The 23,997-nt window shown below is 39.6% G+C and overlaps 1 protein-coding gene across 2 annotated transcripts in view; it reads left to right on the top strand.

The window, feature by feature from the left end:
• The window catches only part of POLR3A (RNA polymerase III subunit A), a 117,535-nt gene that overhangs the window by 37,827 nt on the left and 55,711 nt on the right, over positions 1-23,997 (top strand). For both annotated transcript variants that reach the window (XM_089682537.1, XM_089682538.1), the window contains exons 15-21: positions 6,139-6,303; positions 15,216-15,388; positions 16,198-16,309; positions 16,888-17,006; positions 17,653-17,790; positions 18,431-18,601; positions 20,615-20,728. In XM_089682537.1, the coding sequence (XP_089538663.1) occupies positions 6,139-6,303; positions 15,216-15,388; positions 16,198-16,309; positions 16,888-17,006; positions 17,653-17,790; positions 18,431-18,601; positions 20,615-20,728 (992 nt within the window). The remainder of the gene's footprint in view (positions 1-6,138; positions 6,304-15,215; positions 15,389-16,197; positions 16,310-16,887; positions 17,007-17,652; positions 17,791-18,430; positions 18,602-20,614; positions 20,729-23,997) is intronic.

Raw genomic sequence — 23,997 nt, forward strand, 5'->3', positions numbered from 1 at the left:
GAAAACGAAGTGCAGATGCGCTTAGAAGTAGCAATACTAAACACACATAATTTAGCCAGTTTTGCTCTAGAGCAGATTTTTTTTTTTTTTTTTGTAAAATATAGAAGGTAAGGTTGCATCGAGTAAATAGATGCCAAACACCCCAAGTCTTAAAATTGCATTCCCATGATATCACAAAAAACTATGGTACCCAAAACACTTCAAAAGCTGTTAACCTCATCAGTTTAGAGTTTACTGTGAGCTCTTGTGCTAGAATTATTGCTCTCGCTCTAATGTTTTCAGCGATATGTCATACATGTGGTGTGACTCCGGTCCCCTATGCATGCGCACCCTAGGCATGCATTTGCTTGTGTGTGGGGCAAGGAGGATTCTGCAATTTTTAAAATACATTTTATTTCGTTTGAACGGTTTTCTTCATTTTTCACTTGATTGCTATCACAAAGGGTGCAAATGTGATAGCACTGGGCAGTTGATAGGTACTCTTTATAGAGACTATTGTCTAATAGACTCCAATGTCTCCCCTGTCCTTCAGAGCATCTAACCAAGTATAGATCGTAATGGTTAGATGTGTATCCCTGACTGTACCTGCAAGGAAATGGTGGATATGAAACCTGGAAGTGACAAAATCATTGTCTCTTCCGGTTTCTTTGTTTTACTGTAAGATTGAGGCATGAATTTGCCACACTTTCACACTACTCTCCATCCTGAAGCCCTTGGTTGTAGTCCCAGGCTCCCAGTAAGAGCGGGAGATCCTGGGAGCCACGGGGAGGGGCATCAAGCACTATACAGTTGCATCCCATTTACTTTGAAGCTGGGAGCTGACTGAAGCAGACCCGCACAAGCTGATGGCTGCTACTGCATTCAAAGAGCTGAACTAGTTAATTTACATTATCCCTAATCTTTGTGTATAGATGATGGCACTGTATTTATTTTACAACCCCAATTCCAAAAAAGTTGGGATGCCTTGTAACATCTACATAAAAACATTGCAATAATTTGCAAATCTCATAAACCTATATTTTATTCACAATAAAAACATAGAAAGCATATCAAATGTTTAAATTGAGGAAATGTACCATTTTTAAATAAGATAAGGTAACTTTGAAATTGATGTCAGTGTGCATATGACAACAACCTAGCTTGGTAGTAGAAGAATCCGGATGCTTAACTAGTCTGCCTGCAGTTCAGACCTTTCACCAGTTGAACATATTTGTTGCATCTTGAAGTGGAAAATACGACAAAGAAGACCCAGGACTGTTGAGCAATTAGATCCTATATCGGGCAAGAATGGTACAACATTTCTTTCCCAGAACTCCAGCAACTGGTCTTCTCGGTTCTCCGACATTTACGGAGTGTTAGTAGAAAAGGGGATTTTACACTGTGGTAAACATGTTCCTGTCCCAATTTTTTTCAGATGTGTTGCCATCAATTTAAAAAATGTTTTCTATTTTCTACTGTGAATGAAATATGGATTTCTGAGATTTACAAATCATTGCATTCTGTTTTTTTTATATATTTTACACAGGGTCCCAACTTTTTTAGAATTTAGAAATCGAAGTACCTTTTTCATAATATACTGCTGTTATGTCACCCAGCTCTTTCCAGCCCAACTGCAACAAAACATCAGTTTTTAATCCTTTGCTGCCGGTCACATGTTTAAAAATAAATAAAGCCTATCTAGAGGAAAGCTCCACTACATGCGCGTATGCCGCAGGAGGAGAAAGCAGTGTGATCAGAGTTGTCAGTGCTTTTCTACCTCTTCATTGTCCAGATAGTACAGATACTGTATTCCTTAATTCTAACTAGAATAAAGTTGTTGTCCTCTTGACTGATTTAAGCAGTCTTTGCTAACAGGAGAAAGATCAATGTAGATATGACACTTAGAAAACATACTTGTTATGGGAGTTACAGTTGCAGATCTGGTTATGTTGGTCCTATGGCTGGTAATACTGCCAATCAACATATATGCAGATGGCTATGTCTGTAAAAGGTCCTTATCTACGGTGCTGTGAAAAAGTATTTGCCCCCTTCCTGATTTTCTTTCTCATATTTGTCACATTTTAAATAATTCAGATCATCAAAAAAAAAATTACACAAAGATAACTCAAAATACAAAAAAATTCAGTTTTTAAATGATTTCTTTAAGGGAAAAGAGCTGTCCAAACCTGCCTGGCCCTATGTGAAAAAGTAATAAGTAAAATTAGAAAACTAATGCAGTCACCACATCTAAGAATTGGTAAGCTGCATTTTATTTAAATGTTGTTTTTTTTTAGATTAATACGGCTTTAACAACTAAGAAAATAGCATTTTCAGAAAGGGAGTTCAATAATGGCAGCCTTTATTGGTTTCCTTTTGCAGTGATATTAAACCCTGATTGAATAATTTACCATGTATGCAGCTTCTTTATATTTTATTTTGCCAATGTTCCAGTTTTAACTGCCATGACTGCTGCCCCAGGTTTCCTGTTTCAGGGTAGATCCTTTCTCTTGCAGTATCCAATGAAGCCACTCTAGCATACAGAGAGACACAGCCTTTTAGCACATGATGGCAAGGCACTCCCCTGCTTCTCCCTCCTTCTCCCCTCCCTTTTTCCTCCCTCCTTCTCCCCTCCCTTTTTCCTCCCTCCTTCTCCCCTCCCTTTTTCCTCCCTCCTTCCATCCTCCTTTTTTCCTGCCTCCTTCTCCCCTCCCTTTTTCCTGCCTCCTTCTCCCCTCTCTTTTTCCTGCCTCCTTCTCCCCTCCCTTTTTCCTGCCTCCTTCTCCCCTCCCTTTTTCCTGCCTCCTTCTCCCCTCCCTTTTTCCTGCCTCCTTCTCCCCTCCCTTTTTCCTGCCTCCTTCTCCCCTCCCTTTTTCCTGCCTCCTTCTCCCCTCCCTTTTTCCTCCCTCCTTCTCCCCTCCCTTTTTCCTCCCTCCTTCTCCCCTCCCTTTTTCCTCCCTCCTTCTCCCCTCCCTTTTTCCTCCCTCCTTCTCCCCTCCCTTTTTCCTCCCTCCTTCTCCAAACTCAAACACTGGCTGGAGACAGCACTTTCCACTGTTAACCCTTTCCTGTGAGTACAGGAAGTTCAGGAACAGCTCACCAAGAGAGCATGAGCCAGCAGCATTGAAAGTTGATAGCTGGAAGTGTTGGAGTAAGAATTTTAACAATTTTACTTGTGGAATGTTTATTTTATTGTGCACAATGTTATGTGGTATTCTACCCAAAACAGATGTAAAATATTGCAGCTCCCCAATCCTTTGATGTTGTGACTGCATTTATTTTTTCTTTTTTAGGCTTTTATTCATTTTAAAAACTGGCCAATGTAAGCATCCCTGTCATTGTTAAATGGTTTGCCTCAACTTTATAACTACTGGTTTGTCTGGACAGCTTGATCTTTTAAAGTTAGTTGAAAAAAGACTTATTGGCCTGATCAACAGGTGAAAATAAAGGAAAAAGCCTAAAATAGTAAACTTATGCAACCACCATATGTAAGGATTGGTGAGCTGCAATTGAATACATTTTGTTTTTGGGTTTAATAGTTTTAAGCTAAATACTAAATGTTTAATACTGCGCTATGTGGTGGTTTATGTAAGGATATATTTTACTTATAAAGGGCGTGTCCCTTTCCCTTAGATGAAATATTACAGTGCCTCCAGCCGTTAAAATACGGCAAATATTTAGTGAACCAATAATTTGGACACCTTGATAATTTGATCACCACTTATTATTATACCTTGAATTCTTTTAGCCAATATGATTTCGTACCATACACACAAAATTTGCCTTATAATAGATAAATATAAAAATTTATTTATGTACAAAAATTATATATATATTAACACAAAACGCAAAAGACTGGTGATAAATGAATATTGGTACACACAATCAAAAATATATCCTACCAATGTAAGACACAATAATAAGGTTTCTAACTAATTACATCAATATCACAATTTTTGAATGATCTGATTATTTATTAAATTTATTAATAATTAATAATTTCGAGTATCTCAAAGGTTATATTCTCACAAGCCGTGGCCATAGGATTGCAAGAAGTTAGCCCTTGATATTTTATACTCTGATTATTAATATTCAATAAATTATGAAATATGGAAAAAAATTATAATATGGCAACAAACAATTTTTAACAGTAAAACAGGATCTCTCTACATATATCTAACTACCCAATATTGTTGTGATACACTAAGGTAATTTTATGATTCCACACAACAGAGAAAATAGGTAATACAAAATCAAATAAACAATCTCACCGCACCCGGCATTCAGACTAGGCAACTCTCCCGTGGATTTAGCTGGCAGTGGAACGCCTTTAGAAATGATATTATAGGGCAAGTGATAGATATTTAGTATGGGAGAATGTAGGAAGTTATAAGGATAGAGGTTTAGAAATTTAGTAAAGTTTTAGGAAGTTTGAAAGTATGGAAGAGTAGTTATTCAGAATCAGGTCTTTCTTCAGTCAGGTTTTCTTTTGCTGAGGTCTTTTCTTTTGATGAGTTTTTTTTCTTGATGAGGTTTTTTTTTTTTTTAAAGGTGCACGGGCTTTTATATCCACTAATCCATTGTTCTAAGATACCTTCCCACCAGGCTTCTTGATTGGCTAGTTGAGAAATGTGTGTACATAAGCTATTTCTCACCTGCCCGCCAGGTGGCGGTCATGTATCATAGAACAATTTGAGTATTTGAGATGACTCATACCTCGGGTGGAATCTTAAGGTAATTTCAGAGATCAAATATACGTCTTTTTCCAGATATAAGTGATCATACCTATAATATTCTAAATAGGGACCATGGAATATAGGTGTATATTCAGTTATTCCTTCTTGAAATACCATCCTGTTTGTTTCCTGATAAGACATGTAACTAATGCTAGTTTATAATACATCTTACTTTCCATCATCTCAATACTCAAGTTAGTGATATATAGTTCCCATTGCTGAATATTTAGTTGTGTGTAAAACCTATCCTTTATAACATCTCATTTATAATATATTTTTGTAGTATATCTTTGTAATTATATACAGTCAATTTTTAGACTTAAATGTCCTGAATTTCACTTCTTTGTTTTAGAACCAACATTTTCTATGTGTAGGGAAAAACTCTCTGTTTGCCTGGCTCTTGTATTGGAATCACGGTAAACAACTGTTAATGCTTTCACCCTTGGTGGACAATAGTATATTGTGATAGTTTCAGAGGTCTGTTGGTTTATCACACTCTACAAGGTTTGGGTAAGCTCTCAGACAATCAGTTTGGTTCCTCTATTGTCATGTCCAGACCTTGTATATGTTTACCTGCTTATTGAAGTCTGAATAATGGTGTTTGACCACCTGTAGAACTTCAAAATAGTATTGTCTCTAGGAGGAAAAAAAAAATCCCTTCACCCACCGTCTACATCTCTCCAGCCAGATGGTCATTCGACTTTCCAACCAAGACAAATTAACCCTTAACATCCGGCTATGCTGACTTGATGTTATATAGGATTATGTCTTGATAAAATCATGTTTTTGAGACATAATTTCAAAAGCCCACAACAGCTAACATCTCCTTCTCCAATTAACCTGTCTGTTCCTTCTCTTCTTTTTGGTGCCCTAGTCTTAATTTCAGCACTTAGGTGAAAGAAAGGGACCCCCTAAGGCTTGGAACTTTGAAGGATTAATTATACCAAGAAAGTATTTAAAAAAAAGTACAAACTTTTTATTTGTCAAAAAATCGTTATAACAAATAGACATACTATACAATTCATCATTTAGATGAAAAAAAGCTGAATGATGCATTGTATTGTATGTCTGTGTTACAACAATTTTTTGACAAATAAAACGTTTGTACTTTTTTAAATAGTTCCTTAGTATAATTAAGCCGTCAAAGCCCCAAGCCTTAGGGGGGTCCCTTTTTTTCACCTATATTGCTATTTTAGGGATGTTGGCTTGCAATCAGGAACTTCCCCTTTTTTTTCCTTGTATAATTTCTGCACATAGGTTCTCCTCTACGGTTCCTAATTTTTTATTTTTCTTCCAGGAACATTCTTTCTGTACGTAACTTAAAAAAAAAAATAAATCTTGTGGAATATTTTCATCTTTCTAAAGAAGGTAATATAAAGTTATTGATGTTCATTAATCTAAAACTTGTTTTTTTTTTTTTCTATAGATGTTACAATTCAGAACAGCGAGCTAGTGTGTGGAAGCATGGACAAAGGGACTCTGGGTTCTGGCTCAAAGAATAATATTTTTTATATACTTCTGCGAGACTGGGGACAGCTTGAGGCTGCCAATGCAATGTCACGTCTCGCAAGATTGGCACCTGTTTACCTCTGTGAGTGATGTACACCTGTACCTTTTGGCTAAAAAGTGGACTAGCTATTGCTTCTAGTGCATTTCAGTAGATAAAACCATTCTATTGGCGATGTGACATGTAGTCCTTAGGATTATGGTACAGTAAATGATTTGCAAATTCCTTTTAAACCAGACCATATTTAAATAAGACCAGCTCTTTGTATGCAAACCAGTTATGTCTCGGCAAACCGCATTGCAGATCATTTTTGAACTTTGTAATTTTTTTGGTTGACTTTTAGGATTGTTCGAATTGCCCTTCAGTTAGAACTGTTATAGGAGATATCTACAAATATTATGCCTAGGCAGTACTTTTCTTTCTTGAATTCTTCCTGAATAATAGCAGTGCAATTCTTGGTATGTGAAGTGCCTAGGTGTTCTTTAGCCTCATAACTTTAGAGGTGAAACTGGAAAAATTAGACTATCGTGCAAAAGTTCATTTATTTCAGTAATGCAACTTAAAAGGTGAAACTAATATATATGAGAGACTCATTACATGCAAAGCAAGATAGTTCAAGCCGTGATTTTGTCATAATTGTGATGATTATGGCTTACAGCTCATAAAAACCCCAAATCCACAATCTCAGAAAATTAGAATATTACATGCAATCAATAAAACAAGGATTGTACATAGAACAATATCGGACCTCTGGAAGGTTTAAGCATGTATATGTACTCAGTACTTGGTTTGGGCCCCTTTTGCAGCAATTACTGCCTCAGTGCGGCGTGGCATGGAAGCTATCAGCCTGGGGCACTGCTGAGATATGGAAGACCAGGATGCTTCAATAGCGGCATTCAGCTCTTCTGCATTGTTCGGTCTCATGTCTCTCATCTTTCTCTTGGCAATGCCCCATAGATTCTCTATGTGGTTCAGGTCAGGTGTGTATGCTGGCCAATCAAGCACAGTAATCCCACGGTCATTGAACCAGGTTTTGGTGCTTTTGGCAGTGTGGGCAGGTGCCAAGTCCTGCTGGAAAATGAAGTCCGCATCCCTATAAAGCTCGTCTGTGGAAGGAAGCCTGAAGTGCTCCAAAATCTGGTAGATTGCTGCGGTGACCCTGGACTTAATGAAGCACAGTGGACCAACACCAGCAGATGACATGGCTTCCCAAATCAACACAGACTGTGGAAACTTCACACTGGACTTCAAGCATCTTGAAGTGTGTGCCTCTCCATTCTTCCTCCATACTCTGGGTCCTTGGTTCCAAATGAGATGCAAAAGTTGCTCTCATCAGAAAAGAGGACTTTGGACCACTGAGCAACAGACCAGGTCTGTTTTTCTTTAGCCTATGTAAGACGCTTCTGACGTTTGTTGTTCCGGAGCGGCTTGACAAGAGGAATACGACATTTGAAGCCCATGTCCAGGATCCATCTGTGTGTGGGGGCTCTTGATGCACTGACTCCAGCCTCAGTCCACTCCTTGTGAAAGTGCCCAACACTTTTGAATGGCCTTTTCCTGACAATCCTCTCCAGGGTGCGGTCATCCTTGCTGCTTGTGCACCTTATTCTTCCACACTTTTCCCTTCCACATAACTTTCTATTAATGTGCTTTGATACAGCACTTTGGGAACATCCAACTTCTTTTGCAATTACCTTTTGAGGCTTTCCCTCCTTTTGGAGGGTGTCAGTGATGGTTTTCTACACAACTGTCAGGTCAGCAGCCTTTCCCATGATTGTGATTCCTACTGAACCAGACTGAGAGACTATTTAAAGGCTCAGGAACCCTTTGCAGGTGTTATGGCTTAATTAACTGATTAGAGTGGGACACTTTGAGCCGAGAATATTGCACCTTTTCACAATATTCCAATTTTTGGAGATTGTGGATTTGGGGTTTTCATGAGCTGTAAGCCATAATCATCACAATTGTGACAAATCATGGCTTGAACTATCTTGCTTTGCATGTAATGAGTCTATCTCATATATTAGTTTCACCTTCTAAGTTGCATTACTGAAATAAATGAACTTTTGCACGATATTCAAGTTTTTCAAGTTTCACCTGTATATATCTGCAATGTGACTTCTAAGACCCACCTGCCTCTGACTGTTAGTCTCTGGAGTGAGGTTAGTGATGTCACTACTGTGTTGCTCACAGCCTTTTCTTGCTGGAGGCTTTGATATGAGAAAGCAAAGTCATTCCTGTACCAAGATGCTCGCAGAAGAAGAGGAAAAGATCTGCTGCACTGGTACTAGTCCTTTGCAATCTGTCTGCCATTTTTTAGGTACAGCTTCCAAAGTTAATTGAAAAGGAAGTGTGATAGGCTTTAGTTGCTGGAGACATATTTTGCTATTGCAGACAGCCTAGAAAAGCCAAGTTGTTAGCCAAATATGTTCTAGAAGTTGGACATCTGTAGGAGCAGAAGATTTTGAAAGAGCTTTAACATTAAAAAAAAAAAAAATACTCAAGTTGCATTGAATTGTTGTTGGTTTCTTTGTTACAGTTGTGATATATTTGGTCTGTTGCCAGGGTATACATTTTACTCTCAGATTCCAATTTCTTCCCTCCTTCCATTTTTTCGCTTTCAGTGAGATAAGATGTTATCCAAGAAGACCTTGAAAGCTAAAGTAATAAAAAGAGGGTTTTCCGCTAAAATCCCAGCCCCCCAAGAAAATTTTGTTTTCTCTGTATTTCATGTGTTGTTCCATAGGTGCCACTATTAAAGAATAGTTTCCGCTACAAAGAGAAATATGTAGTCCATTGTTTCTGATCTTGCTTAGAACCAGCCAAGGAACGAGCCTTTTTTTTTATCTTCAACATTTGAAGTTGGTGATTTGAAACAAGTAGTCAGAACACCCAGTCTATACAAAGATGTGGCATCACCACGTTTTGCCTGAAAGTACCGCTTTTATTTCTGTGCTTTCTTTCAGTTATCAGGCCACGACATTATTTTATCACGTCCCATGTTAACTAGTATTTAGAGAGGTCATCATATGGTCCCCTTGATTTTGTGTATATAGTAAAGCATACTGCTCATATCCAAAATCGGAAAAGTGCCATTCTTTACACCTTTCCCTGCCCTTCAACTTTCAGTCTACTATATTCCACGGACCTGTCTTATAGAGCTGATAGCAATAGCTGAGGTCCAAATTCCTTTGCAGCAATGTGAAGTAGGAAAAACACAGGCATGGGATGGGACTGGAGTACTCGGTTAGGTGTTCAGCTTCAAAAGATGTATACTTTTTAACCTCTCAGGTTCTTGTTGATCCTTGGGCGGGAAAAGCTACCTCCCTGGTTGTCATCCCATAAAAAGATTTTAATATACTGCCTGTAAAACATTTTTCTGTTTAGAACATTTTCAAAGGTTGTTTTATGATGAGCAAGATGCATTTCTTTCTAGACCATTGAGACACAGTCATCTACTGTTGCCTATAGGAGGATTGAGCACTGGCAAACAAAAAATATAGGCCAGCACAGGATAAGCTCTCCTATTCCCAGCATGCCTCTATTTTCCTAGAAGAAAGGACCTCTTTTTTTTTTCAGCTGTGTTGGGGAAAGTCTAACCATCTTTGCTAGCTTTTTTCAGTTAGGATTCCTTTCCACAAGACTGCTGGAGCTGGTCTCCATATGGCAGTTCAGGAGATTACACCTGAACATTGCTGGGCTAGTCTGAAAAGTGACCTTTAGATGCTGGGTTAATCAGCGAGAGCCTTCCAGACCCCATTCCAGTAACCAGTTAACTATGGAGTGCTTTTCAGGTCCAGAGCCAATGGCATTGCCTCTTTGTTTGCCCTGTCTCTGAAGAATCTCTGTGAGTAGGTCAATCCAGGGTGAGCACCTAAGTTGTCACTTGCACCACTGGTCGCCTTTGAAATTTAACGTGGAATGGCTTAATACTGAATGCCATGTTATCCGCTGGATGAAGGTTTGCAAGCAGTTTGCGATCTTTACGATCATTTAGCATCAAATAGTTTTGCAAAGGATCCAGATGGAAATCCAGTCTCCGTTATATTTCACAATTTCTGGTCTCTCAGCAGCTTTAGCAGTGGTTTGCCTATTGTTAGCAGTGACCTTCAGATTAAGGGTCTCCTCAGTGTCTTTTAATATCAAACTGTGGTGGAATGGGTTAAATCCCTCTACTGCTGTGGTGGACTCCTACCTGATAGAACACGTTAGACAGATGAATGGAGCCCTTGGTTTCAGTTGTGATGGTTTCCTGGAAGCACCCGAGCGTGTTTTTTTTTCTTTTTTTTTGGTTTTGTTTTTTCTAGTTTTGTATGTTGTCTGTCTGTTGTCCATACAGAGGGACAGAGCATTCTTGAATAAGGTACTGTGAGGCAGATGATTTTTACAAGCAGCATGTGACTCCCTTTATCATCAAGGGACTCCATCTCTCCAAGTTGATGAATGATCAAGGATTTCACCGGAAGTCAGCTTGCTCATATGCCTCAGCATACGTTCTCTAAGGGAAGTCCCATCCCACTCTCTCCTGCTTCTGGAGTAGGCACAACCAGACCCTCTAAGCCTATTTCCCCAGCAGCTCACAAGGCTGGGAGGAAACCATCAAAGTATTAACCATGAAGGTGCCTCACTTTTCCAAGTGGAGAGATGGTTGCTTATCCTTTCGGGCTTCTGGGTAGTTTGCCTTTCTAGCATCCTGGTGCAGACTACCTCTTTAGGTTTTCAGTCAAGTCCCTTACCTCTCTTTCTGTAGCTCTTTAGCACACTTTTAAAGACATTCCCCTCTTCCCTTCGGGGCCTTCTGAACCCAGAGATTCTTACTTTAGTTCCTCTCAGCTTGGCCTCAGGAGCTGTGTCCAGTCCTGGCCACAGCCCCCTCTCCAACTGAGCAATTCACTTAATATATGGGAATGTTGGGCCATTGGTGACACCTGATATCCTTCTGTGCTCTCATTCTTCTCCAGAGAGACCTTCTGAGTTATTCAGACAGAGCCAGCACTGGCTGTTTTCCAACCTTCCAGGACACGGACTCCTCAGTGTCACCCCTGCACACCTAGTATTCCTCAGGGTGTTGACTCTGTGCCCATCCCAGTGGCATTCTTTGATGGGATAAATGACTGTAAGATTTGGCAGAGTCTGGTCCTATCAGGTGTCCATCTGCCCATCACATGCAGGTAATATTCTTAGCATAGTTCTTTGGTAGAAGGGTCCACAGAATGTTTGTTTGTTTTTCTACCCCTTATCTGCCATTAGCCAGGATTTATTCATTTCTCAATTTTTGTAGGAGCATCTGGCATCTTTTCCTCCTCTTCTTTCTCAGTCTACCTCTGCCCCTTTTTTTTTTTTTTTTGGGGTCTAGCTCTTGAGCAGACTAATGCCTGCCTTGTAGGATCAGGTAGTTGGTAGCCTCCTGTCTTGGAGGAAAGGTTCAAGCACCGAGGTGTTACCAGTCCTACGCTAAAGGGCAGAAGCATCCAAAGAAGACACCATGACACCCTGGGCTGTCTGCAAGCTAGTATCTAAACTAATATCCTGTGGAAGTTATCCTCTGACAGAGTGAAGAAGGCTCTTCTGATGTTCTTCTCAGTTGAATATGATATTGTTTCCGCGTTGAATTTACTCAAGCAAGCATCCTTCAAAGTCCTAATAGGACTTTTGTCTCTTGTTTCATGATTTCTACTGCTTTGCTGTATCCAGGGAGTCAGGAGCATCCTTATCCCTTTATCTTTAAAGTGATGCATTAGCAGGATTTTTTTCAGCAGGCTCTCTTAGGTTTCACCCCGGGGGTGGTTTTATTCGCTGGTGTGAGTGTGTAGAGCTTTCCACAGTATCTTGTAGTTCTTTTCAACAGTTTTGGTTAGGTCTTATATCTTCCTTCACCTGCGTACCCATTTTGGGGTAATTCCTTTTCACCTTACCTACAGTCATGGCCGAAATTGTTGGCACCCTTGATATTTCTCCAGGAAATCATGTATTTCTCACGAAACGTATTGCATTAACACATGTTTTGCTATACACATGTTTATTCCCTTTGTGTGTATTGGGACAAAACAAAAAAAGGGAGGAAAGAAAGCAAATTCGACATAATGTCACACAAACCTCCAAAAATGGGCTGGACAAAAGTATTGGCACCCTTTCACAACTGCGGATAAATAAGAATGTTACAAGCATGTGATGCTCCTGTAAACTCACCTGGGGCAAGTAACAGGTGTGGGCAATATAGAAATCACACCTGAAAGCAGATAAAAAGGAGAGACGTTCACTTAACCTTTGCATTGTGTGTCTGTCTGTGCCACACTAAGCATGGACAACAGAAAGAGGAGACGAGAACTGTCTGAGGACCTGAGAACCAAAATTGTGGCAAAATATCAACAATCTCAAGGTTACAAGTCCATCTCCAGAGAACTAGATTTGCCTTTGTCCACAGTGCGCAACATTATCAAGAAGTTTGCAACCCATGGCACTGTAGCTAATCTCCCTGGTCGTGGACGGATGAGGAAAATTGATGAAAGATTGCAACGCAGAATAGTCCGGATGGTGGATAAGCAGCCCCAAACATGTTCCAAAGACATTCAAGCTGTCCTGCAGGCTCAGGGAGCATCAGTGTCAGCGCGAACTATCCGTCGACATTTAAATGAAATGAAACGCTATGGCAGGAGACCCAGGAGGACCCCACTGCTGACACAGAGACATAAAAAAGCAAGACTACAGTTTGCCAAAATGTACTTGAGTAAGCCAAAAGCCTTCTGGGAAAACGTCTTGTGGACAGATGAGACCAAGATAGAGCTTTTCGGTAAAGCACATCATTCTACTGTTTACCGAAAACGGAATGAGGCCTACAAAGAACAAAACACAGTACCTACGGTAAAATATGGTGGAGGTTCAATGATGTTTTGGGGTTGTTTTGCTGCCTCTGGCACTGGGTGCCTTGACTGTGTGCAAGGCATCATGAAATCTGAGGATTACCAAAGGATTTTGGGTCGCACTGTAGGGCCCAGTGTCAGAAAGCTGGGTTTGCGTCCAAGATCCTGGGTCTTCCAGCAGGACAATGACCCCAAACATACGTCAAAAAGCACTCAGAAATGGATGGCAAAGAAGCGCTGGAGAGTTCTGAAGTGGCCAGCAATGAGCCCAGATCTAAATCCCATTGAACACCTGTGGAGAGATCTTAAAATTGCTGTTGGGAAAAGGTGTCCTTCCAATAAGAGAGACCTGGAGCTGTTTGCAAAGGAAGAGTGGTCCAAAATTCCGGGTGAGAGGTGTCAGAAGCTTATTGATGGTTATAGGAAGCGACTGATTTCAGTTATGTTTTCCAAAGGGTGTGCAACCAAATATTAAGTTAAGGGTGCCAATACTTTTGTCCAGCCCATTTTTGGGGTTTTGTGTGACATTATGTCATATTTGCTTTTCTGCCTCTGTTTTATATTTGTTCCAATACATACAAAGGGAATAAACATGTGTATAGCAAAACATGTGTTAATGCAATACCTTTTTTGTGTGAAATACTTGATTTTCAGGAAAAATATCAAGGGTGCCAACAATTTCGGCCATGACTGTATTTACCCATGCTGATTTTGTGGGGTCACCTTCTTGGTTCTGGAGTTGCTTCAAACTCCTTACAAGAGGTTGATTTATTTTTCTGTTTTGTTTTGTCTATTTTTCTTTTTTTGTGGCGGGGTTATTGATTTTTACAGGTTACAAACGAGCACACATGTTCCATAGGTTGTTGCAGGAAGTATGATATACAGCTAATTTTCCAGGGCATTTTTAGAACATTAGTTTATGACAAAAGGTACGCATCTGGGAAAAATTAACGTTATATAAAGTGAAGTCTGATCATATACAGTGGTGGCCAAAATTGTGGACATTTTTTAAAATTGTAATGTTTGACAACTTTGCAAGCTTATAGGAAATTTTTATGACAGTTTAAAGATAATATAATGCTGAATTCAATACAAAAAAAAAAATTCAAATATATGCAGAACAAAAAAGTTATGCTTACTTTAGTCTAAAAAAAAGAAACACAAGTGTGAAGACCAGGCCTTTTCTGACACTCTTGTTAACATGTAAAAATCAACTTTTTTGCTAGAACCCCCAAACATATATATTTTTTATATTTTTTTTTTTTAGCAGAGGGACTAGAGAATAAAATGGTGAGTTTTGCACTTTTTTTTATATGATGCTGTCTTTTGCTCAGTGATGCTGTCTTTTGCGCAGGAGGATCAGGGCTGCTCTATGCAACACCACTGCACAGAGCAGGTAAGTATAACATTTGTTATTTTAAAAAAAATGCCTTTAATCTCACTTTAAATTGTCATATAAACGTTTGCATTTGGTGCCAAATATTTCCTATAAGCCTGCAAAGCTGCAAAACATTAAAATTTCAAAACGTGTCCACAATGTTTGCCATAACTGTATATGTACATTTACTTTACCAAAAATATACTTATTTACCAAAGCTGCAATCTTTTATTTTCTATTCTCATGTGTGAGCTGTATTTTAAAACCTGCCATGAGACCATTATGAAAGAGGTTTAGCACGCTCTCTCATAGGTTTTGTGGCTTTTAGTCATTTTCAGGGTTCTTCCCTGGTAGGTCTTGCCTTGGAAAAGTGTGTTATCTGGCAGTTATTCTAGGAATGGAGTTTCTTATTTTCTTGTCACTTATCTGGTGAGTAGAGGCTTAGGGACCCTTTACTTAGCTTGACTGGTCCCAGGTTCTTTCTCTGGTACCTATTTTCTACTAAGCAACTTGCGTCTTCCTTTAGTAAACCATGTCAAGTTATGTTTTGTTTTTTTTTTTATTATTATTTATTTCCTGTTGGAATATTGTTGTCTGTGGTTTGGTGCTCTCTCCCATATTGGGACATTTTTTTCTGGTTACCAACCATTTTTTCCTTGGGCTTGATCATCAGGTTGGTCTACAGATTTTAGATATTTTAAGAAAAGAATTTAACTATGAGCACAAAACTTCAATTTCATTATATGTTCTTGATGCAGCAAATCGAGGTTTCTCTATTGGAATTGGAGATGTCACTCCAGGTCAAGGTCTGTTAAAAGCTAAACAGGATCTTTTAGATGCCGGCTACCAGAAGTGTGATGAATACATTGAGGCTCTAAACACTGGAAAACTCCAGCAGCAGCCTGGCTGCAGTGCAGAGGAGACTCTAGAGGTATCAACTTCTTACACTCTTATTTTAGTTTTAAATGTTACATGGTTCTTTAGCTCTAAGAATTCCCTCCTCCTATCTGACCCTCTTTTGGTCTATTAATGTAAAATGGTTGAAAATTGAATATACTCAGAAACCTTAGAACGCTTGTGTAGAAAGAATGTCTTTTGGAAGATCTATTTTCATAGCTCTATATATTCTCTTTCCACTTTATTCTTCTCCTGGCAAATACTATGTTGCCTATCCCAAACTGTTAGGCCCTAAGATCACCATTTGTTAATGAGTTATAATTGTTAATTTTAGTGAACGCTACGAATATTTAAAGTAGGTCCAAACACAATTACTTTAAAATGGCAATGTAACTTAACAAGTGATCTTTAATGTTTTTAATCCTGCAGCTCTTGTTAAAGTAATATTTAGTAATCTTGCCATGAATGCCCTTGATCAGGCATTTACACAATTGTGGGGCAACAGTGGTCTGCCTCTGTGTCCCAGTTACCCTACTGAGCTGTCTGCCTGTATGTGCTTCTATTGGAGGCTAGAATTGGCAGTACCAAAGCTTATTATAGAAGCATGAACACTTCACTTCATAATACACTTCATTCTAAAGGTTTTTTTTTTTTTTTAATAGAAGTTCTATATTGGGTAGTAGCTTTAGAGATCGTATACGTTAGTCCCTTAATGCATGAGGCTTCATAACCAAGTATTTTGATTTGTGAACAAATGGGTTTTGGAAATGGCAGTTTTAACCTATAATTGCACTATATTCATTTTGGGTGTATGAATCTGGTTCTACTGACTTCTTTCCAAAGGCTTTGATATTGCGTGAGCTGTCGGTAATCAGAGACCATGCAGGAAGTGCCTGTCTGAGAGAACTGGATAAGAGCAACAGTCCACTTATCATGGCCTTGTGTGGATCCAAAGGTACGTTCATGTTTTTAGGTCAGCATGTGAAGGGCACTTCGTGGAAAGTGGTTCTCCACTTTCATGTGCTTGTTCTTGACCTCCTGTTACATACTGTTAATGTGTTGACAGTTGTGTTGTAGTTGGGAGTGCCCCTGTGTTTTTGTTTGCAGGTTTCATCTCACAACTCTGAAAAGTAATGATGGCTTATTTGGCGGCTTCTCGAATTTGTACAAATGTTTGTTGGGTCACTATGACACTAGGGCATTCGATTACAACTTCTATGGCAGTCAAACATATTGGTGCAATGTAAATATGAGAAATAAAGGTCAGCTATGTTCAGTATTGCATGTTTCATACAACAGGGCTTTATTTACATGGATTGCTGTGTCTTTGCAGGCATTCTGTAGACAGCGTTTGATAACCACGATTTACATTTCCCTTATAGTTTAGGTTTTTTGTTTGTTTTGCTATTTTTTTATTTATTTTTTTTATAAACAGTCTGATACTTCAAAATCTTGTAAGAGTATCCAGGAACATAATTGATATTTATTGATTCCATGATCATTTATTTTCCTCCTTTATATGATTCTTTGCAGGTTCATTTATAAATATCTCTCAGATGATTGCATGTGTGGGCCAGCAGGCTATCAGTGGCTCACGTGTCCCGGATGGCTTTGAGAACCGATCCCTGCCACATTTTGAGAAGCATTCAAAGGTTAGTGAAGTGTGACCTTTTTTTTACTGTACTGCACTTGTGGGCATTTTCTTTGTGTTTTTTTTTAGTTTGCAGTTTGTTTTGAGGTGTTTGCCATCATTGCGGTGGTAAAAGAGTTTGAACTTTTAAGAAAAGAAATTGCAATACTGCTTTGCAATTTAGATATTTTGGTGGCCCAGCAACTTTATTTCTTGTTACTCTTTAGCCAAATGTAGATAAATGAAGTTGGCAAAGCTGTAAATTAAATTGTTTTATTAAGCCATATTACATTTATTTTCTTTGGTGCTCAAGCTGTTGTATTATATTAGGAATATACAGCAATGTACTACTAAGCCTTTGCTTCTTGCCTTCTAGGCAAGTAGAAAAAATATTTGTTTTTAAAGTAAATCTGGGCATTTAGAGCAAAGCCAGTGGGGCCTAGAGAGAAAAGCAAATGTGCATCTCTGCTGGCTGCACCTCCTGAACCAGGTTGCCTGCCGATTAAAGATAATTGCAAGGGGGTATAGTTAGTGTGAGGAAGGGAATGGAAGGTTTAGAAATGTATTGTTATGTAGGTATAGTTTTTTTTAAAGGTTTTACCCTTAAATCTCAAAACATCACGCCAACAATGCTAAAATACTTTGCAAATCTAATTGCATGTTTACAGCTTCCAGCAGCTAAGGGGTTTGTGGCAAACAGCTTCTATTCAGGACTGACACCTACAGAGTTTTTCTTCCACACTATGGCTGGACGAGAGGGTTTGGTGGACACAGCTGTGAAGACAGCAGAGACTGGTTATATGCAGGTAAATCTCCTGTGTTTTTCACTGCTACGTGTCTGATAGTGTCTTTTCTGGGTTTATTTTCCAGCGAACAGCTTTGTAAACTGCATGACATATCTGTGCATCTGGTTTCAGGTTAGAAGTTTAGCTTCTAAGAATCTGGTTTACTAAATGGTGTGAAATGTTTCAACAGGAACTCCTAAAGAGAGTCTGTGTGAGAAACATAGACTGCTATTGCTGACCTTCTAAAAATGCCAGTTCCCGGGCTGTCATTGGCTTTATACCTTGGGCCAGTGATCTTGAGACAAATATGCATCAAGTGCATAATCTGTATAAATGATCTAGGTTAGTTTCTCAAAAGGTATTGATGTTAGTTTTTGACAGCTCAGATTTTCTGGAGAACACTAGAGCTATAAATGACCGTATTTAACAGGATCATACACGTGTCCTAATTGTTTTACCTGCAATTCTTGGATATTCAAACAAGCACTCAATAATTTGTTGAAAAAAAGAAGGTTTAAAGAACACTTTTTCCTACTTTAGATTTGACTTTTTATTAGATGAAAACAAAATGTCAGATCTTTCAGTTGGAGTGTTCTTCTTTGACTGTAACAGGCATGGCAGTTTTCTGTTCTAAGTGATATGGTTGTCTTATTGCTTGCAGAGACGACTAGTAAAATCCCTTGAAGACTTGTGCTCTCAGTATGACCTGACTGTCCGGAGCTCCACTGGTGATATTATCCAGTTCATATATGGGGGTGATGGACTGGACCCTGCTGCCATGGAAGGGAAAGATGAACCTCTAGAGTTTAAGAGAGTTCTAGACAATGTCAAGGTAAGGTTATTTATATTAGGCTATAAATTGTAGATTTTTTTTTTCCTTCTATAAAATCTACATCTGGAAAACAAAACCATCAAAACCATAGAATAAACCCCTAAAAATCCCACCAATCATCTCTTGGTCTTAAAACCGCAGAGACCAAAGACCTCAAAAACCTTATCTAGCCATTCGCAATGCAGAGTAAGTAATAATTGGTGTGCATTATGAAGTCCTATATTATACAAAACATTCTTGTTCACAGAAATATTGTGCAGTAAGCAATCTTATAGTAATTGTCTTTAATCAATAAATGATCGTTTGCGCAACCCACTCAGCTGGATTGAATTTAGACCACTATAGGATTCATAGCACAACTATAGGCAGTTTCTGGCCAACAGCCTTCCCTGTACTAAAATTGTAGATTTCCTAGAATGGTTCTATTGCAGATTTCTGGGTTTTCTGTTCACTTGCCACAGAAGGGCAGAATGAGGCCTCCTACTGGGTTGTGTATGATCTTTTTAAGAAGTTAGCAGTCGCAGTTTATTTGTTTGACATCTGTTGGATTTTTAGACACATATAATACTGCTTCTAGTGTCTTGAGGCGATTATGAATGAAAGAGCCATTGTAATAAAAAATGAAGTGTGATTTTATTCTATCACACAATGGTGTCAAATAAACAATGTAAAGCGTATTATGAACAGTTCCATGTAGATACAACTACTGTAAAAATGACAAACGAAAGTTCAAAACAAAGTCACCATTATCTGTCATGGCTGTTCTATCTTTGCCATCTGCGATACTCCATGCTGTCCTTCCCAATGACTTTGTAAAGAAGGAGAAGCCGGATGTGACTAAATTGTAGCTGGAAGTGATCTCAGTATGCACCTGTTGCAGCTTCTCAGACGTGTGTTTGCAAGAGTCATGTTGCTTGTGTGTATGAGAGAGAGTGTGTATGTGTCCCTGTGTCTGTGTCTCATGCACTTTTAAGAGGCAAATGTACGTCATAGTTAGTGATCTTAATACCTTCTATGGAAAGTATTACTGCTTAGCAAAGCCATTTCATAAAAGGGAAAGATGCTATACATATGATGTTTGATGGACAGGAACATATGTATGCTGATGTACCAATGATGTAACCCGTAGCTATATATTTAAAAGATAGTATAGCTTAAGAACATATCAATGTATAATCACTAAACTATATAAGTATCAGTGTTAGAGACGTATACTAAATATACACAGAAAATACGTAATGTAATAGTAAGTCACTTCTAATAACCTTGACATAACTACCAAATACTTTTAACCAACTATCTCTAAATATAGTCTACTCAACTTTCAACTGGTAAATACTATTTCAGCTTAACTTGTATATCTTTTGGTCTCAGCTATAATTGAAGAATAGTAAATACTACCATTTGTTAAAGACCACTTACACATATTAATATTAATTATGACTAATCATAAAAACCAAATATTTTGCAAGCTTGCCATCAATATAAATGCCGAATCATAATTTAGATTTAACAACATCTTAAGAAGTTTTATTTCATGAGGGCCTATTCCTGCTATGGACTAGCAGACGTGCATGTCCAGGTTTAATTTAGTTACACACAGATGACAAAAAGATGTGTCTGTCCATGCCCACAGTCTGTGAACTTTTTATTTGTAGGGCAGCAATATTTTACAAATATGACATAAAATTGTTTAAATATGGATGTCCAACCTGGGCGGAAGAATTAGCTACCTGCTTCATTCACTCTATTCCTGCCTTGTAGGTGGGATGAAAAAGACACCAATGGTCATTTGCACTAGTGTTAGAGATTTATTGGTCAGTAAGTGACATATTTTCATACATTTTATACAGAAACAAGCAAGCAGGGCAGTATGATGATTTTTGGTTCCATTTTGATTTTATGCTGTGGCATGTTCAGCACATGAGATCAGACAATGTATTTATTACTTGCTGCCAATTACATTTTGAGTAACCTATAATTTTTGTTCTGCATTTCCCTCTTTGTTTTAAGGCTGTTTATCCCTGTTCAGGTGAACCTGCACTAAGTACAAACGAGCTGCTTCTGACTACAGAGTCAATCTTGAAGAAGGCAGAGTTTCAGTCTTGCCAGGATTCTTATTTGCAGGTAATATAGTTGTTTTTTTTCCTTGACAAGGCAGTTAAATTAATTTTATTATGATTTGTTTTCATGGGTGTATAGTTCCAATAAAACCAAGATAAATTTCTGAACATTTTAAAAACCAGGTTAATATTTATGCGCATGAAAACCTGTAACAAACAATTTAGCTATATGGACAACTGCTTGACTGTATCTCTTTTAAAGGCCACCTCCACCTTTAGACCATGTTACATTCATATCTATGGTGTAACATAGTTGCAAGCAAACTCCCTTGACCTCCGCCTCTTCCCCAACCCTCCTACCACGGAGAGGGTGCGGGGGTTGTTCTTCCTGGTGGTAGCTGTTACTTTTGAAGCTTGCACAAGGGACTCTGCCTGAACAGCCATTTCATTCATTCAAAAATCTGTGAATGATTGAACTACAAGTCCTGCCTACCATTGCTGCAGGTGGACTTGTAGTTCTCTGTGGAAGACAAGTGCAGTTATTACTGCACTCAGTCCATTAACACTTGGTGCAACTCAGTAACTGAAAGTCCTTACGAACAAGGAGCTAGAGGAAGAGTCTGCAGGTGCCTGTGTAGTGCACCTGGCAATTGTAATGCTTTGCGGGTTCATTTGCAAAGAAAAACATAAATGCACATTTTTGTTGCTTCAAATATAGGTGCATGGGTGCCGTGAAGGTATACAGTTGGTTGTATACACAAGACATTACCAGTCCTGTTGTTTTATTTAAAAAGCCCCACAAGGCCACTTATATTTATCTTCCTTAAAGTGTTACTAAACCCACAACAGTAAAATAAGTCTGTATGTGCAGTAATACATGCTTCTTATACTCACTGTGGAACCTATGGGGTTATTCCTCAACATTGTGTAAAAATGCTGTTTGATCCTGTCTTCTCCGATCCTCCCTTTCTTCCATAGTCCCCAGACTATGACAGAACAGCACTTTGGGGGCAAGCTGCACATGCTCAGTTTGGTGTGTATTGCTAGAGAGTTGTTTTTCTCTTGAGAGAGTGCATGTGATATGCACAGGGCCAATCAGCACTGTCTAGACAGAGGGTCAGGGATCCTGCAGCCTTGTAGGACAATCGAGGTAGAATGAAAACTCCACCTACAAGCTTTAACCAGTGCTCAGCTGGATACTAATAAAGACAGCTCCAACTGCTGGTAAGAAAAGGTATTTAGTCTCCAGAGGGCGGAGCCTGATTATGGCGGCTGAGGAGAGCTCGAGGTAGGAGCTCCCGGATTAGCTCCTCTGTTCGATCCCCCCCAGGCCCCCAAGCCCCCATGGAAAGGTGAAAACCAGCAGTGTGACTCCTACCTCTGCCTTGTGGGCGCCCTGGGGGGGGGTGGCGGTCTGTGGGGGGGGGGGGGCTCTGGGGCCAGGGATTGGCTGGTGTGCGGCCCTGCGGTGACGGCGTGTCTGGGTGCCGGGGGGTGGGGGGCGCAGCTCGGGTGCGTGGCCGGCCGCTGTGCGTCTCTGGGGGCCGGGGGGCCGGCCGGCGTCTGGCGGGGGGGGGGGATGCTGGGCTATGGGTTGGCCGGCTGCCCTGGGGTGCTGTGGTGGGGTGGGAGACAGTGTGGCTTGCAGAGAGAGCAGAGGAAACAACAGCCCTCTGCTCTACAAACCCCTCCACCACAATTTCTAGAGTTTAGTGTTCCAAAGCCCCCTCCACCACAACTCCCAGTGTGATCACAGCCCCCTGCACCACAACTCCCAGCGTTTTACAGCCCCCTGCACCACAACTCCCAGCGTTTCACAGCGCCCTGCACCACAACTCCTAGTGTGCCACAGCCCCCTGCACTACAAATCCCAGCGCTCCACAGCCCCCTCGTACTGCAACTCCCACAGTTATACAGCCTCCTCCATCATTACAACTCCCAGTGTTATTCAGGGGAGTCCCCATGAAAAGAGAGGAAGAAAAGCTGACTTGCTGGTTGGATTAAAGGAGAGAGCCTGGAGTCGTTTCATGAGAAGAGAAGTGCAAAGGGGTGAGTGAGTCTGGCTGTGGCTTCATATATACATTTTGTATCGAGTTTGTGGGGAAGCAGAGTGCGAGAGAAAAGGGGGGACTCCCAGAGAATATAAATAAGGAGAAGATCGGTGAAGGAAAAAGCTAAAAGAAAAGCAAATAGACAGGGCTGGGACTGGCATATTAACGGTTGGCTCTTTCTAATTATGAGTATTCAGAGGGGAAAAGAAAAGTCACAGATGAAATGAAAAATAAAAGTGTAAAAGGGAGTGGGCCTAAAGGGACCCAAACTGGCACAATCAAAAAATACACGTCCCAGGGAAACGTGACCCCAGAAAGGCCTCAGAATAGGAATGAAAAAAGAGAAATAGATCTTAGTCCGCAAAATAGTCCTAGACAGTCATTGGATCTGGATATCAGTAGTCGTCAAATTTCAGAAAATATGGAGTTGGAAAAAGATCTACAAATTCCAAACAAAAAAGAGATGGCAGAAATGTTTAAAGGATTGGAGAGAACAATAAAGCAAGAAATGGTAAATATTCGGAATGATTTGGGGCAGCTGTTGGTTAGAGTGGAAGAAACGGAGCAAAAAGTTAAAAATCAGACCCAAATTATTTCCGAATTAGAAAAGAAGATAATCAACATGGGGAAAACTCAGGAAAAATTGCTGTATAAGGCGGAGATACAAGAGAATAGAGAAAGGAGGAGAAATATCAGGCTACGAGGGGTTCCAGAAAGCCCAAAAGGAGAAATATTGCATGAGAAGGTTTGCAAAATATTAAACTCTATAATGGAAAATTCTGATATGGAAAGGACTAAAATAGAAGGAATTTTTAGAAAAGGGAAACTCCATGAGAATCTTGGGAAGGAAAGGCCGAGAGATATACTGGTTAAATTCTATGAGCTTCAGGATAAAGAAAAAATCTGGAGGAAAATTAAGGGAAAATCAGTAATTAAATATGGAGGAATGAATATTCAGATATATGGGGATCTAGCACTGGAGACTTTGTGGAGGAGAAAAGCTCTGAGACCTTTGTTAGAACAGATGAAAAAACAGAATGTGCAATATAGATGGGGGATACCGGAGAGCCTAATGGGATGGAAGAACGGAATTACAGCTTATTTAAGGTTCCCAGAGGACTTGAGAATTTTCTGTGATAGACTTGAACTGCAAAGAACAGAAATTGTTGGTTGGGAAGAAGAACCGGGGGAAATCAGATTTAAAGGAAAAGTGGACTGGTAGCTTGTGGGGGGGGGGGGAGGCGGAGAGAAGGGGAGAGGGCTTGGGTGTTTTTGTTTTTTT

The sequence above is a fragment of the Staurois parvus genome, unplaced genomic scaffold (genome assembly GCF_062004578.1).
Source record: "Staurois parvus isolate SC_StPar_1 unplaced genomic scaffold, SC_StPar_1.0 ptg000291l, whole genome shotgun sequence".
NCBI classification, from domain to species: Eukaryota; Metazoa; Chordata; class Amphibia; order Anura; family Ranidae; genus Staurois; species Staurois parvus.